General features: G+C 47.1%; 1 protein-coding gene across 1 annotated transcript; it reads left to right on the forward strand.

The window, feature by feature from the left end:
- Window positions 1–7894: 7894 nt before the first annotated feature.
- Window positions 7895–14933, forward strand: ifnlr1 (interferon lambda receptor 1). Its single transcript, XM_076041401.1, has 7 exons — window positions 7895–8201; window positions 9267–9393; window positions 10752–10924; window positions 11009–11193; window positions 11293–11443; window positions 12843–12973; window positions 13274–14933. Exons 1-7 carry the CDS (start codon window positions 8153–8155, stop codon window positions 14045–14047), a joined length of 1590 nt encoding a protein of 529 aa, XP_075897516.1. The 5' UTR covers window positions 7895–8152; the 3' UTR covers window positions 14048–14933.
- Window positions 14934–15303: the final 370 nt, after the last annotated feature.

Consider the following 15303-nt stretch of genomic DNA (forward strand, 5'->3'; position numbering starts at 1 on the left):
CAGCAGTTTTTTTTTTCTTTGTTTTTTTTTCTTTCTAGTTGCAGCTTGAAGTGTGGCATCAGCAACCATGTTCACCATGTTTAAAGTTAATTAAACACCTCATCGGAATTAATGTATGAGTGTATGAGTCCTGAATGAATTATAGAAAAACTCAAAAGTCATTTTAATTAAACCTGAATCTGATTTCTCACCTCTATTGTGTGACCGATAATATAACTGCATTGGTATGAATATATAAAGTATTCGTATGAGTCCCGTGGGGGAAAGCGACAGCTCAGGTTTCTCTTGTTTCAACTCGTCTCTCCCTGCTATGAGGTTCAGCTGTGAATGCATGCCATGAAGCCCCCCCCACCCCCCCACAGGAACCCCAACCAGTCACAAAATGAACAAACCGCTTTCTGGGCGGAGCTTTTGTGCACATGTGGATTGATTTCACATTTCACACAGAGCAACTGACTCTGTGACTTCAATGCCTACAAGACGCCATGCCCTTCCATTAGTGACTCATAACTTGAGTCAGTCAAAGAATCTATTTCAGATCTATTTCCCTTTGTTTTGAAACAGTGGCTGCCTCCATTAACTCTAGAGAGAGAGAGAGAGAAGAAGAAGCGAGGGGAAAGATTGGAACCTTTCGCTACATTCTGCTTCTTTTGTTTAATTTCATTTCACCGTCGACTGATCGTGAAGGGCGACATTATATGTTCTGGCTTCGAGACGCCCGCCGCTGTCAGAACGGATAAGCAGCTTTCTTGTCTTTTTTTCCGAAATGTAGGGAGAGAGCAGAAAAAGAAGTATGGCAACACGAGAGTGCCACAGCCGCCGCGGAAAGTAATGCCACTGTCGCCGAACGGCTTAGTGGGCGGCGGTTTAATTGAGGATACAAAGCTCGGCAAAGCGAGGACATGGAGGGGCTCTCCAGCGAACAAGGCGGCGGGATAAGGGAGCGAGAGGGAGAACGCTGGATTTATAAGTCCTTGATTACACTCCAGCAAACCGCCGACAATCACGGCGCCGCTGACAAAAGGCAGGAAAACGGGTCAGCTGCAATTTTTGTGGCCGCTGCAAAATTGATTATTTTTTCTTTCTTTCTTTCTTTTTTTCTAAAAAAAAAAACCCTAAAACGTCTAACAGTTGGAAGGAAATCATTTTCCACAACCCCCCCCCCCCCCCCCAATTCAATGTGTAATTTATTTTTGTGTGTAACACATAATTGTTTAGCGCCAACTTCTAAGTCTTTGCCAACTTTTTCACGTCTCTAACCCTTTCTTTCTGCGGTGCACCCTGTTCCATCGAGTGTGTTTTTGAGACTCAACCCATTCACGCTAGGATTGCAAAAATTCGCTACAGCACTTAAGAACACTTAAAGAGAACTATTTTGCCCGTCCGAGCTGTGTCCCACGTTTTGCTGTTAAAAAAATAAAAAAGAAATATAATAAACCAAACTGCTGGCATCATACGAAATGCAGGTATTTAAAGTGCACTTGCATTTTGTTCATTCTAGCTTCAGATTCAAAGTGAAATCTGCTTTATTGTTTGACAGCCAAATTGCACCAATTGACACGGTTGCCACCGGTGTATTTTTCCAAAGTGGCTTCTGAAACCCAACCCTGGTGGAAACACGCACACTGACTTCAACGGTCTGTTGCGGAGCCACACCCACGCCTTCGGTGAGTTTTGGGCTTTACAATGTCTCAGCAGATGTCGCCGGCCGTCGGCAGAGGTCGGGGGTCATCGGGGGTCGCGTCGGCCACGGCGGCTCAGTCCTGCAAACGCTGCTTGCAGCTTTAATTACTTTTGGTATGTATTCCTTTCTCACACTGTTTGTACCTTGATTGATTGCGGTTTGATTGTAATTTTGTTTTTCTTTAAAAAGAAAATTTGAAAAAAACTGAATCCAATATTCAACTGTATTTTTGAGCGTTTACCTCATTTTGCCAACGTGTGACCAAGGTCCGTGTCAGTACTTCCAGCCTGCTTGTTTGGTTTTCTATAGAATCTAGGTTTGTTTAAAAAAAAGAAAAAAGAAGGAAAGAAAGAAATAGGTTTTATCATTATTTATACATACACAGCTGTCCAGCAACAGACAAACAGGGACTTCAGATAAAGGAGCCGGGCCCCGGAGTCCAGAGTCCACGCCGAGAATCCCTTGACAGGGACAAATGTGCTGGTGACTCAGAGGACGCCTTGTTCTCTCCTGCAGACGCCCACGTTTACGACTCTTTTATAATTCCGCTGCCAAGGTGACGTCCACATCTGCAAAGTCTGACCGCATTCTGGACTCTGCTTTCGCAACTTTCAGTCGCCACTTTTTGCTTCGCGACCCCTGACATGAGGTCAGGCCCTGCCCTGGCCCCCCCCCCCCACAACCTCCGGCGGGATTCATCACGTCCGTGTGCATTTTGCCATTTATCTATTTTGCTGCCGCTGCTTCACTCCGTGAAACGTCCAATATGGCTGCTTCCCAGGGAAATGTGACGGATGGTTCTTGTCGAGGCTGGATGATGCATGGCGCCCGCCCGCCTTAAACTCTGTCACGAGGTTGCATTGTAGCCCAGCTCTCCGAGGTGGCCGCCACCGCCGCCGAGCCGCATCGCTCAGCAGCGTCGAGTTAAAACTGACAGGAGCGACATTAAAACCCTGGCGGCAAAGTGGGTATAACAATAATAGCTGTCGCAGCGCTAATAATCAGTTTTAACTCCGGGCCGCCACATGTCAGTCTCGGCTCTGATGTTTTAACTCCGGGCCGCCACATGTCAGTCTCGGCTCTAATGTTGACTCGGGCAGCGTCGTTATTTGCAAGGAAACAAACAAAACTACTGACGCCACAAAGAATGATGCCAATGTCTCTCAACTCTTCCGAAAGACAAAAAAAAATTACATTTGAGCTGCACTTTGCATTTCTTTTAAGATCGTAAATTATTGTTATTGTCAAGTTCTCCAAAATTAGAATAGTGCAGAATCAGCACTATTGGGCCGCAGCTGCAACTGAGACTCTCGTCTCGCCGGCTGATTCTGACCGGATGGAAGTGACTCAGGTGGGAGCTTCTCGAGGACGGATGTGCTAGAATTCAGTTTTGAAAGGCACACACCTTTCAAAACTGAGGGCGTGGCCTAAACCAATCACAGTTGCCGACACCTGCTGTTCCACATTCTCCCACTAGTTGTCACAAACACACAAACTGTTCCTGGTGACTCAGTGTTTTTACCTGGAGTAAAGGGTGAGGAGGGTTTTGTTTACCGTCTTCACTATTTTCTCTGTTTTTGTCTTTGTTTTATTTTTCAGCCTCTCTGCTTCGCAGCTCCTCTGAGAACCATTACAATTCCGCTCCGTGGCCCGCTCGTACGGAGAAGGTCGCGCCTTCTCTTGTGGGAAGGTTAAAAGGTTTTTGCCGCATTGGCGCGAAAACAAACGGGGGACTGGAGGACGCCTGCCTTTTGAGAATTGGGCCACTGATGCAATAACGTGACCTGGTGATTGAACAGACAGCAGAAATTAGCCACTCCCCCAGAGGCCGACTCGGAGTCACCACACACTCTGCAGTCACACCGCCAAGCACTCACACTTTCCATCGCACCTCGAGGACAAAAAAAAAAAAAAAAAAATCAGGTTAAGGTTGCGACAGGTTAATGTTGCATCTCAGCCTCTCCTCCTAAAGACAGCATTGAGCAGTACTGTCCACTCCACTGGTTCGTCATTGTGTAGCCTCGATGAAAATGCTCATAAATAGATAAATATAGAAATAAATAGGGGGTTAAAAATATTAAAAAGCACGTTTTCCATTGTGTGGTGAACTTCTTGGGTTAAAAAAAAACAAACAGTAAATATAAGAAATGTTAAATGTTGCCTATGTCTTATTTAATTTCATTTGGTGAAAGTATGTTTATGTTACAATGGTATCTTTCAAAAGAAATGGTCGGTGCATAGGTTATGCAATTTGTGTGCGTGTGTACGCATAAAAGGGGAAGAAGACGAAGGAAAAGAAGAAGAAGACGGTGTGCACAGGTGAACTGGTAAAGAGGAAGCGTTTTACATCCACAGCTGTGGAGGTAAAGTTCATCTACAACGACATTTCAGGGGAGTTGCACACTAAAACGTCTGCCCAACGTTTACTGAAATGTAACCCGGGAAGTCACTCATTAGCGGTTAGTGGCTAAGTAGCAGTGGACCGGAGGTGCGTGGCTGTTAGCTAGCTCAGCTAACCCCACAAGCTTTGCTCGGGTGTACTCCGACCCAAAGAGAAGGACCATCAGAAAACGATTCTGAACACTTTGAGCCATTTAGGCAGCTCAGGTTTCCTCCGACTGCATGGGATATTTGCCTAATCTCCACCGTGAGCGTGCTCTTCTGCAACCCGCCACCTTCTGGACAGACCGCCGCAGACTGTTAGCATCTCTGAACAAAAACAAAATCCCCCTTTTCTGGCTCAACAGCAACTCTTGTCTGGGCCTGCTGGTGCAATAAAACTCCCGTTCAATAGAAGCTTTCTGCGCCACATCAGTACACCAGGACACGTCCCATTGACACCACCCTCCCTCATCTAAGTGCCGCTTCATCACTTCCCCTTTCTGGCGTCCTTCCCTCACAAACACACCACGTGCCTCGCCCCCTCACCCGTCCTCACCCCGCCCCCTCTAAGCCCGTAATGATCGGCCGTTAATTGACACCTCTGGATAATGTCACAGGCAGAAGGCCAAGTGTGCGTCACAACAGATTGCAGTTAAGTGATCAAAAGTCACGGCCCTGAGACACTTTGTTGATGGGAAAAGGGGAGAAAAACATATAAATGCCCATTAATTCATGGAAAGGCCACGTCTCACCGCACCATTATCCCGCCGTGATGGCGCTAATGAGCAGGTCGGCTCGGAGTGATCAATCTGTTTTCCACTCTGACTTCTTTCCACCACGTCTGTGTCTCCACGTCCTCGTCCGTTAATCAAACACGGTGGGCGGGTCCGTAATGTTTATCAGTGCCGAGGCATGAGATGAGCGCACTTTTATTTTCCCGCATCAAAGTCTGGCATGCGCTTTAAATAGGAACCTGTCAATATCAGTGTGCGCATCTCATCAGCGAGCCTTTAAATCCTGCGGCTCGTCTTTCAGGCCGCGGACGTGTTTACCTGCCTGCTTGCCGCCTATCTTTAGCACCGTATTTTTATCTTCTGGTTCTCATTCTGCCTTCCCGTCTGTAGATTAAGCGGCTAACGTTGTTTCCCCTGTTTGCCCGCTGGCAACCCCTCCTGCAGCGACGACTCGCACATAAACAATGCAACGAACACCGCAAGTGGCCAAAGATTGCACTCTTAATCTCAGTCTGGCTGCTTTCCACCCAACGGCCTGTCTTCTGACAAGAGGGAACGTGGCTACTTCCCTCGGTATATCGTTCCAAATCAAGATTTCATGTTTACACTGGACATGATCTCTTCTGATTTGCAGTTTGTCACTGCATTTAATCAGAAAATGGGTTTTTACAGCCGTGTGATATGTGCAGATTCATTTGGGGTTTTGCGACCATCGTACAGCGTTAAAGCCAAAGAATGCAATCGCACAGCATTCCATTTTACCGGTCGCATGATAGAATTTTACTTTTGATCTGCTTGGGAACAGGAAAATGCAACCTTGTGAAACTGGACCTCGTTCTTCAGAATGACGTGTTTGTATGCAGCATTTTTCATTCTGTTTGGATTATTAGGCTCCACGTGCACGCTCCATCTGAGCTAACACAATTTCCGCTATGTTATCACCCATATGGTGTATATATGCGGTTCAGTTTTGCTGTCCAACGATGCAAACTCTGCCTGTGAATGTTGCACCACACTTCACAGCGTAAAGCACTTTTTCCCACTTGTGGACTCTATACATTATGTTTTGAGTGCACGAGGTGGACCTCAACAAAGGGCTCAAATGCGACTCGTACTCTCCGAGTGCAGGCCCTTATAATAGAGGCATATTAACATAACGGCTTGAAAATGATGCTGCAGGAACATTTGAAGTCTCTGTTTGACTTCTGGAACATTCTGAATAAAGTGTCCAGTTCCGTGGGCTCGCTGTATCTTCTTACAATTCAGACAAACTCAGACTTGCTGACAGATAAAAGATACGACCGCGTCAGCTTCACTACCACGTCTTCCCTTCTTCTTCACAAGCTGTTTTCTCTGGGTTTGGGAGAAAAGGAAAAAGCAGCATCAAATATGTGTCGGACAGGAATTTCAATCCCCCCTTGCAGAAACACTGAGTTTAACTTCTGGACTTGTGGTTTCTGATCCAGAGCGAGAATCTGCAGCCAGGCCCATGTTTACCCAGCGTGATCAAAGGTTCAGGCCCTCTTGACTCAAACATGCTGGCAAGGTGCGAGATCCGTTTGATTTGCTGTGACGGGGCAAGAGGATGACTTGCTGATGATGTTCTTGAAGTGCAAACGGGCCCAGTGAGGCGCATCGCACTTCCCTCGGCTGGCGCCCCGATGACATCAAAGCCTTTCCCGCCCGCTTCCACTCGGGGACATCGCCGACCAAAAATTCAGAGAGTCATGGCATGAAAGTGGAAGAGCCACACTGGGGGAAAATCCACCAACTGGGCCACAACAAATATTGATGATTATTGTGTTGGCTCGATTGTTGGACAAACTAAAAGTTTTGGAAAGTTCTCGAGAAGTTTGTCCAAGAAACCCATGCAGCACCTTTGTCTGTTCCTCTTCACTCGCTGGTTTGCCAGGTCGTGAGGACTCGGTGAAGATCAGCGACACCTTCAGTTTCTTGCAAAACTACCGCTGGTCACCAAATGGAACCATGATGAGAAAGAAACGGCAACGCTGTGCATCAATGTCAACATGGGGTATGTGATGAACAACCTGGAGTCACTTCCTGCTTCTTAATGAAGGCTAATGTCTGTTCTGAGGAAGGAGGCCAGAAGTAGCTTTTTGTTAATGGTTAATAAAACGTTTACTAAATAATGCTACTGCCATTAATGTCTACTGATGTTAATGTATTAGTGTAGGGGAGGAAATTGAAAGCCCAGCCTCCCCCCCCCATTCTGATTCTACAACCAGAGGGCGACTTCATTCCTACCTTGAAATCATCCATCTCTATCCGTCCATCACCTGGCCAACCATGACCCTCTCACATTCTCTCCCACGGTATAACGCTTCATATACGTAACGTGACAATGACGTCGCTCTCTAAAAGCACACCGAAACTTGCTGCAGAAGTGCACGGCGAGACGAAGCGCTTTGCGAGCCTGTGACCGCGTCGACCGTCTTTTCCGAAAGGTCACTTTAATAATGAGAAAATTATTGCTCTTCATCAAAGCACTCACACAGCCACCCTTTTGTATTGTTTTTTTTTTTAACTTAATAACACAGCTCCTTCTTATTTTCCCTTGTGCGGACCAGTCGATTAATAATTATAGAGCGCAAAAACAAAACAAAACAAAAAAACAGATGTTTTGCCAGCAAATGGGTTCCACATCAAGGCAAACAAAGCACGCCGCCGCCTCGGCACTCAGTCTGAATCACTGCATTCTTACTAATTAATGCATTAGGAACATAAATTACATAGCCGCTCGTTTGCTCATTACCTAAACTGTGGAACGACGGGCACGCCTCAATGGACACACACACACACACACACACACACACACACACACAGACACACATTTCTGCACCGTGAAGTAAATTGTCAAATCACTTTTCTCTGTTCTATGTTTCACTTTCTGTCTTGAGCCGCCACTTCCAGTAAACCACTGAAACCAGACTGGTGACTTAAAGGTGTGTGTGTGTGAGTGTGCGATGAAGAGTGAGATAAGTGGAATGGAGCGAGGGGGAGGAGGAAAAAGGAAGTGAGGATACTGGACAGAAGGAGGTGGGCAGGGCGTACAGTAAGCAGGAGGATATAACCAAAGTACACCTGTGCACCTGAGCAAAGCCACTCCTTTCCCCAGCCGGAGCGTGTGAGCGAGGGCCCCACAAAGCCTGATTTAAATAACATTGTGCCTTTAATGTAGGAGGTTTTGGGCCATTAGCTAAGTGTTCTTTGACCTGTTTTATTCTTATTATTATTTTAGCAGCGCTTCACTCTCTGGTGTTTTTATGCTTCTTTCACTGGGAGCCTCAACAAACCAGTCGGACTTTGGCATTCCATACACCTGACCCGGCCGATGAAGATGTGGTCCCTGAGAGTCATCATCCTCCTGCTGTTTTGCTACGGTGAGTACACCGGCGGTGCCGAAGGCCCCGATTGTTCACGGTACTGCCTGGATTTTTCTTTGACTCGACGCGACAAAAGGTGGCGTGTAAAGCGGAGTGGGAATGACTTTGTCTCAGTGTGAATGACGTGGAGGGGGTGGGGGGGGGGGAATCCCCAGCGTGCATTGTGGCAATCAATGGAAAGCCCGCAGTTTCATCTTGGCGTCTCGCTAATTTGTTATTGATCGCGCAGCTTGTAAAGTTTGCAAAACACTAAATGGACTTAACGGTGTAAAACAGTCGGGACTCTGTATATTTTTAAAGAAAATCTGGGACACATGTGAACGAACGGGTCTGGGTGTTGCTCACTCACACCTGGCGGTGCCCACTGGACTCGATGGCAGGGGCTCGTGTATCACCGCTGACGGCTCAAATAAGAAGAAACTGCTGCTGCTGCTCCTGGCACCAGAGGATGTTTTTCTAAACCCATTCACCAGGCTGACACATGACGACTCTCTTCAGCGTTTCATTCCAGAGAGTCACCAAGGCCATCGTCTCCCTTCCCATAGTTGCAAACAATTAAAATGTGCGCTCACTGGCCACTTTATGAGGGCGGTCCAATGGTTGCATTCAGTCATGCAACAACGAGGTGGTGAAGACGGCTCGCTAGTTCAAACTGCGCACCAGAACGGGGAAGGAAAGAGGATTGAAGTGACTTTGAAGGTGGTTGGACTTTCTGAACTGCTGCAGATCTGACGTCACAACCATCTCTAATCAAGAGAGGGGGGTGTGGGCTGCCTTGTCGATGTTAGAGCTGACCCCTAAGGTCAGAATGTGGGGACTGGTCATAGATCACAGAAGGGCAAGAGGAACTCAAACAGCCACTGGGTCTGCAGGATAGCGTCTCTGAACGCACAACACTTTATTAGGTACCCGTTGCGAGCAAGGTGCACCTGACATAGTGGCCCAGGATAAAAGAAATAGATCAAATAAATCACTTTGGGGGGGGACACATGAGGTTTACCAGGGAAAATGTGCAGCTTTTTTTCCTGACCCAACTCTCCCATTGTCTGCTCTCTCCCACAGCTTGCCTTTCGAGTTGCAACGGCAGGGTGAGGTTCGTCTCCACCAACTTCCACAACACGCTGCAGTGGGACGCCGCAGAGCCTGCCACCGCCGGCCGACCTCCCCTTTACACCGTCAAGTACAAGACGTGAGCAGTCAACGCCCCGACCTTTGTCCCCGTCGCCCTTTGCCCTACCAGGAGGATTTTATGAGGAGATTAGGAGAAGATTTACAGTTGAAAAACATTTTAGATCAGTATGTTTCTGTTTGACCAGAGGCCCTATCTCAGTTCAGTGACGTGCTTTACATGTGTTTTTCCTCACTGCTGGCAAGTCAAACAGTTTCGTAACGGCGCTGCAAGTCTGTGACTCAGCCACAGCTGAGAACACACAATGAGTTTGAACTCAGAAAAGTTGTCGTTGTCTTGGACAAGGAGGGTTGTTTTCCTGCCGTGCCGTTGCCCCACCGACTGTCTTCTGCCCTGTTTGCTGGTCCACAATCTGATTGATTTTACTCGCTATTTTAAAGCTCTAGGTTATGCTTCAAAAAGCCTTAAGGAAGTTCTCACCTTTTCAAGCGTTGTTCTTTAAATAGTCACGCTGCGGCTCTTCAAGAGCTTTGTTTTGTTGGCACAGTCGCGCTGAGCCGCCTGCAGCTGAGAGACCGGAGCCGTAACAGCGATAACACCGGCGCCACCTGTTGAGTGCTTTTACGACTCTTAAAGTGGAATTTTGTGTCCTACTGCCTTTCATTAATTTCTGCAAAGTCGCCTCATCTAAGAGAAGACTGTTTTGATACTGTGTGATCCCTCATGGCCCAGAAAAAAAGAAAACATTCTCAATATTGACTTTTCTCTTGACGACGGTCACCTGGATAAAGGTGAAGTGACTCTTAGCAACGCTTTGGTCTCCAAGGAGGGACTGGCCTAGGGTGAAGTCCAGTTTAAAGGTCCAGTGCGTGACGTTTAGCGGCGTCCAATGTTCCGAAAGCAAACGCTGTTCTTCTCGACCCCGCATCTTGCACTGCACACAGATGTCACATGACACATTCTGAGCAACCTCTGTAATAGCACAATGTTAATCGTAACTAAAAGTGTTTTCCGGTTGGTTGTCAGATTCCTCCCTGATGGCTGTTTGTCTGTCTGATCCATCACTTGAAGCAGAACTGCACAGTCGGGTCAAAAGGTCAACGTCAGTTAAAAGTTTGTTTGTTCTTTACCACTACAATCCTTTGACCCAACGGAGAACATTTGTGCAGTTTTTAGGCGTGAAGAACACGGTCAGAGGTTCGCTTTCCGTAAATCAGCACTTATTGGGCATTTTAAAGATCATAGCATCAGTGAAAAACAGAAAAGAAAAACATGCATTCTGGCTTGAGGTGGTTTCGCACCAAACCACTCAGCGGAAACACAGAACTCACATTTTTGGCTTTATTTTATTTCTATTTTTTTTATAGCAAACCATCCTGCCAAAAAAAATAAATGCTGCGTTCTGTTCCCTTTCACAGCTACGAAGACAACTCAACGTATCAGACGATAGCAGAGTGTCAGAATATTCTGACTCTGACCTGCGACCTGACGGACCAAACCACGTCGAAGTACAACGTGCACTACCTGGCTCAGGTGCTGGTGGACGGTGTGCATTATGGCTACACGACGAGATTCAAGCCTATCGCTGACAGTAAGAGTCTTCACACCCAGTTGCTGTAAAGCCAACTGTCACAATTGCAAGTTTTGGGAATGCGTCTCAACCTTGTCTCCGCAGCCCATCTTGGTCCGCCCGTCCTGGCCACGTACGCTACAGCCTCGTCCCTGCACGTCAACGTCACCCTGCCGCCGGGTCCCAACAACATCTCAGTTGGTGACATCATCAGAGGCACCAGAAACCCGCACTTCAATACTGAGATTATTTACACCCTGCAAATCACAGAGCCAGCGTGGGCTGAGCACGTGAGTCTGCACTTCAAATGCAGTCCAGTTGTCCTGCTGCTCAAATTTAGCCTGGAAGGTTTCTGGATTTACCCCCTCGGTTTTTCTGTCGCTCGCCAGAGTCTCGTAAACACAACCGGCTCCTTCGCCATCAGCTTCGGCAAGAAGGCGGCCGAGTTCTGCGGCTTCGTGGTCTACAGCCCGTCTTCTGGAATGGGTCGACATCAGAGCGACAAGGCCTCCTTCTGTGTCCCTGTGCAGCACGAGGAAGGTAAAAAATACACCCTCTTCTTCGTCACAAAGTCTAACACTGTGTTTGCCTGATAGTTTTTAAAATGCTCTTAACTACTCTTGACAACACAACACTTTTCACTGGCGTCTAGAACAGCGAATTGATGTTTCTAATTACTGAGTACACCTTCATAAGTACTTGCAGCGACTGAAAAGCAACAGAATTAGCAGGCTGAGATTTCACTTCTGGAATGTCACTCATCCATCCAACTTGCCAACCTGCAACGAACAGGACATTTCAGTCATATTGATTTCACAATCAAACAGCTGCATTTTAGACGAGACAAGGAAGCAACTGCTGCCTGTTGCTCAAACAACAACAAAAAAAAAATCCCCAAAATAACAACTTGAGTGTATGATTGCGAGGCCAGGCTGCGGCTAAAGGGACTAGCTTAGATGCTGGCGTAGTGTCACATGTGTCAGATGGCTTCCTCACATATAAAGAACAATAAAGAGCAGCACACTGGTTTTACGTTCGACTGGCTTGGCCAGCATTTAAACGGCCTGGCATCAATAGGAGGCCGGAGACTGTAGCTATGTGGCTAAACTAGCACCGACAAATCTGATTGGTCAGCTTTGGAAAGATTGGTCCCATCCACCTTCCTGAGATTCACCACGGTTTCTATGGGCTCTTTACCAGATGATTGCTCGAGCTGATTCCAAGGACTGGGTTACAAAACAGAGAGTGAGTGGAGTCAGGTGTGAATCAATGTCTGTTTTTTTCAGTTCCTGCCTTATTATTCCAAGCGTCTCCGTCTCAACAGACAAAGAACAACAACTAAAAAGCTCTGGTAACGGCTTCAAACTGCTGATCAATATCTGTTAAAATACTCTTGCTGACTTCTGATTGAGTGTAGAGTGAAATCATAAAGAAGCCTCCGCCAAGGAAAAGTCTTCAGCTTTGACCTTCGTCTCCATCTTTTGTTGTTGTTGTTGTTGTTTGCCAATAAAAAAAAAAAAAAGGAAGGGAGATTAGATTGCACTGGGAGAAAAGGAACATATCTTTGACCTCAGCACAACGCTTTGTTCTGCAAACACAGAACAGCAGGCAGAAAACGTCAGCTTACAAATAACACCTCTATATCACTAAAGCTGTTTTTCCGACTTTTTAGATAAACCTGCCGTTTGAATCCAGGCGGAAAAGTAGAGCAAACGCACTTCCGGTCGGGGCGCCACTTCCAGTAGATGCTGGAGAAAAGTTTCCCGTTTTCAGTTTGAATGATCAGCGCTCGCGGCAGGATTCTGGGAAAGAAAAAGAAATCACTCTCCAACTTTCTGCTACCATGTCTAAACTTGTAGGGAATCTCCACACTTTTCCAAAGTGCCCGAGGGAATCTGTTTCTGTTACAGCGCTGCCTCTCTTTCTCCCCCCTCAACAGGCAACCCCCTGAGGCCCCTGCCGTGGCTCCTCGTCCCCGCCGCCTCGCTGGCGGCCCTGCTGATACTGGCCGTCCTGTACGTGCAGCACTACGTGAAGGGCGGCAAGGGAGTCAAAACACCGGAGATGTTGGTAAGGAATGTCAGTGCCAAGTAGCGCTTGGGCCTGAGCCACCGCAGGGCAATGACGCCCGACGGGAAAATCAAGTCCTTGCACTGACATGATGATAAATATGCACTTAGACAAACGACCAAAGACCAGAGTTTGGCAGTGAGTCACGGCACATCCAGCCGTGACAAATTAGGTGGAAGTCCCGTATTGTTGTTGCACCTGTCAGCGCTGAGCAAGACTCGCTTACTTTTGTTCCTTCACGCGTCACTCGCGGCTGCTGACGTTCAGCCCTGACGAGCTCTCGGTTTCTGTGCCATACAGAAAATCACGTCCGGTGCCGAGTCCATGCAGCCCCAGGACTGCAACATCACCATCTGCAAAGTGGACGTGAGAGCCCTGGATGAAACGCCTCCTTTGGACGGATATTTTCCCCAAGACGTTCCCAGCCATCAGCCTGTGACCTCGAACTCCGGCAGCAGCCGCCAATCCTCGGTCATCTACAGCACGTTGGGGGTCCAGAAACAGGAAGGTTTTCAGCAGACTGATGGCATCAACTTCCCGATGTTGCCCAGCGTGACCGATGGAGCGGGTCCAAAGTTGCCCCGTCCGGATACTTTTGACAGCGGCCCGGACACGCACCCATGGACACTGCTGGTGGACACTACGCGGGACGCCAATGGAAAACTGATTCTTAAGGAGTTCGGCAGCGAGGGCGAGGCGCAGAGAAGGCCCCTCCTGCCCGACCTCGAGTGCTGCGGGACGGACTGGACCACGGTGCCGAGCTCAGACGACTCGGGCTGCGACGACAGCACCGTGAACACGCCCACGCAGCCGTACTGCAACAACCACTACCGCCCGCCTGGGCCGCAGGGAGTCGTCGACGTCCTCACATCGAGCTACAGACCGAACTGTATACCAGCGAACTTCATTCAGCCCGAATGCGGGTTTGAAGACACAGGGATGCCCTATTCTCAGACCTGGTCAGGCCTCAAGCAGGCCGAGGATGATGAAGAAGACGAAGCTCTGGCAGGAGAGGAAGTGTGCAGCCAGTGTGAAATTCCTCTCAGCCTCTGGATGGTACAAGTTCAAGACTGATTTTCTTTTTTTTTTTTTTTTTTTCCAGGCTCATCGAGGAACATTTCAAGGGAACTTGTTTGAGGACAAAACATTTTTTTTTAGCAGAGGTGAAAATCTGTTTTTCTCTTACAAGATGTCCCTAAATTTGACAAACTGGGCCTTTCAAATTAAATTGTTAAAAATTTGTTAAGAATGTGAAAAGGAATGACGGTAACAGAAGGACAAACAGGGGCTCTTTGTGACGAGGCCAAACTGTAGCAGCTCAAGACAGATTCTCCACACGCATCAAACTTCATGTAAATATTTGACAGCCAGTAAGAATATTTGATTTCAATCTCTGGTGTATGTCAATTTGCTGTAAAGTCTATATATATATTTTTTTATTATTTACAAAGCATATGGACTGTACATGTTGTGTCACTGTTTACCTTTTCAAGGCAGATTTGACAAAAACTCACGCACTTTTGTTGCGTCAGTTGCCACTTTTACCTTTTCATATCAATATATCAGTATCATGTACATACCGATTTATTCACACATGCGACAAACATCGCCATTTCAGCAGTTGATTTCTGTTTAAAAAAAAAAACATGGTTGTATTATATATTTTTTTAAATCAACGACAACGAGACACCCAAATGATGTTTGTACTGTGAGAAGTATGAATACAGTTTACAATACTTGTATGAGTTTGAAGTTGAGTTTGAAACGGCTGCACATCCATCATCACAGATTTATCTCTTCAGTGGTACTGAACGAATGTGAACATTAAGTTATTTCTATTCATTGACATTTTGCACAAAAAACAATGACAAAACACACTTTACTGCCATTTTGTTCACAGCGAGTGCAGGAGAAAGACTCACTGAACAAAATAAACAAGCCCATCTGGTCTTGTAATTTACAGAGCAGTTTTGTGTGTGTTTTTTTCGACGCTGCGCCAGTCGTTAGGCGCACTGTGATACTCCTCGTCGCGTGCGCGGCCAGACGGTGTCAGGTGATTCAACCCGCGGCTGAAAAAAAACGAAATGTTTTATGGCTGACAAAGTTCACCAAGCGGCTCTGTTCCCCTCGCTGTTTGTTGGCCTCTTGGAGGAATTAAAACCAGGGTGTGACACCCAAAGTCACGGTGACACCGAGGCAACACCGACAACAACCAGCTTTTATGGTCTGGCTACAATCTTTTCAACACGGCCGTAAAATGATAGCGACAGAAGAGACGGAAGACTGTTGTGTTTGTCACGCCCGGGGAATTTGAGTTATTTCAGACTTTT

The sequence above is a fragment of the Nelusetta ayraudi genome, unplaced genomic scaffold (assembly GCF_046127955.1).
Source record: "Nelusetta ayraudi isolate G7.1 ecotype Tasmania unplaced genomic scaffold, CSIRO-AGI_Nayr_v1 ptg000066l, whole genome shotgun sequence".
In the NCBI taxonomy this organism is placed as follows: Eukaryota; Metazoa; Chordata; class Actinopteri; order Tetraodontiformes; family Monacanthidae; genus Nelusetta; species Nelusetta ayraudi.

Coding starts and splice junctions, on each gene's coding strand:
- ifnlr1 (XM_076041401.1), top strand. CDS start 8,153: ATGAAGATGTGGTCCCTGAGAGTCATCATCCTCCTGCTGTTTTGCTAC. Junction 9,394..10,751: donor TACACCGTCAAGTACAAGAC/GTGAGCAGTCAA, acceptor TCCCTTTCACAG/CTACGAAGACAACTCAACGT. Junction 12,974..13,273: donor TCAAAACACCGGAGATGTTG/GTAAGGAATGTC, acceptor TGTGCCATACAG/AAAATCACGTCCGGTGCCGA.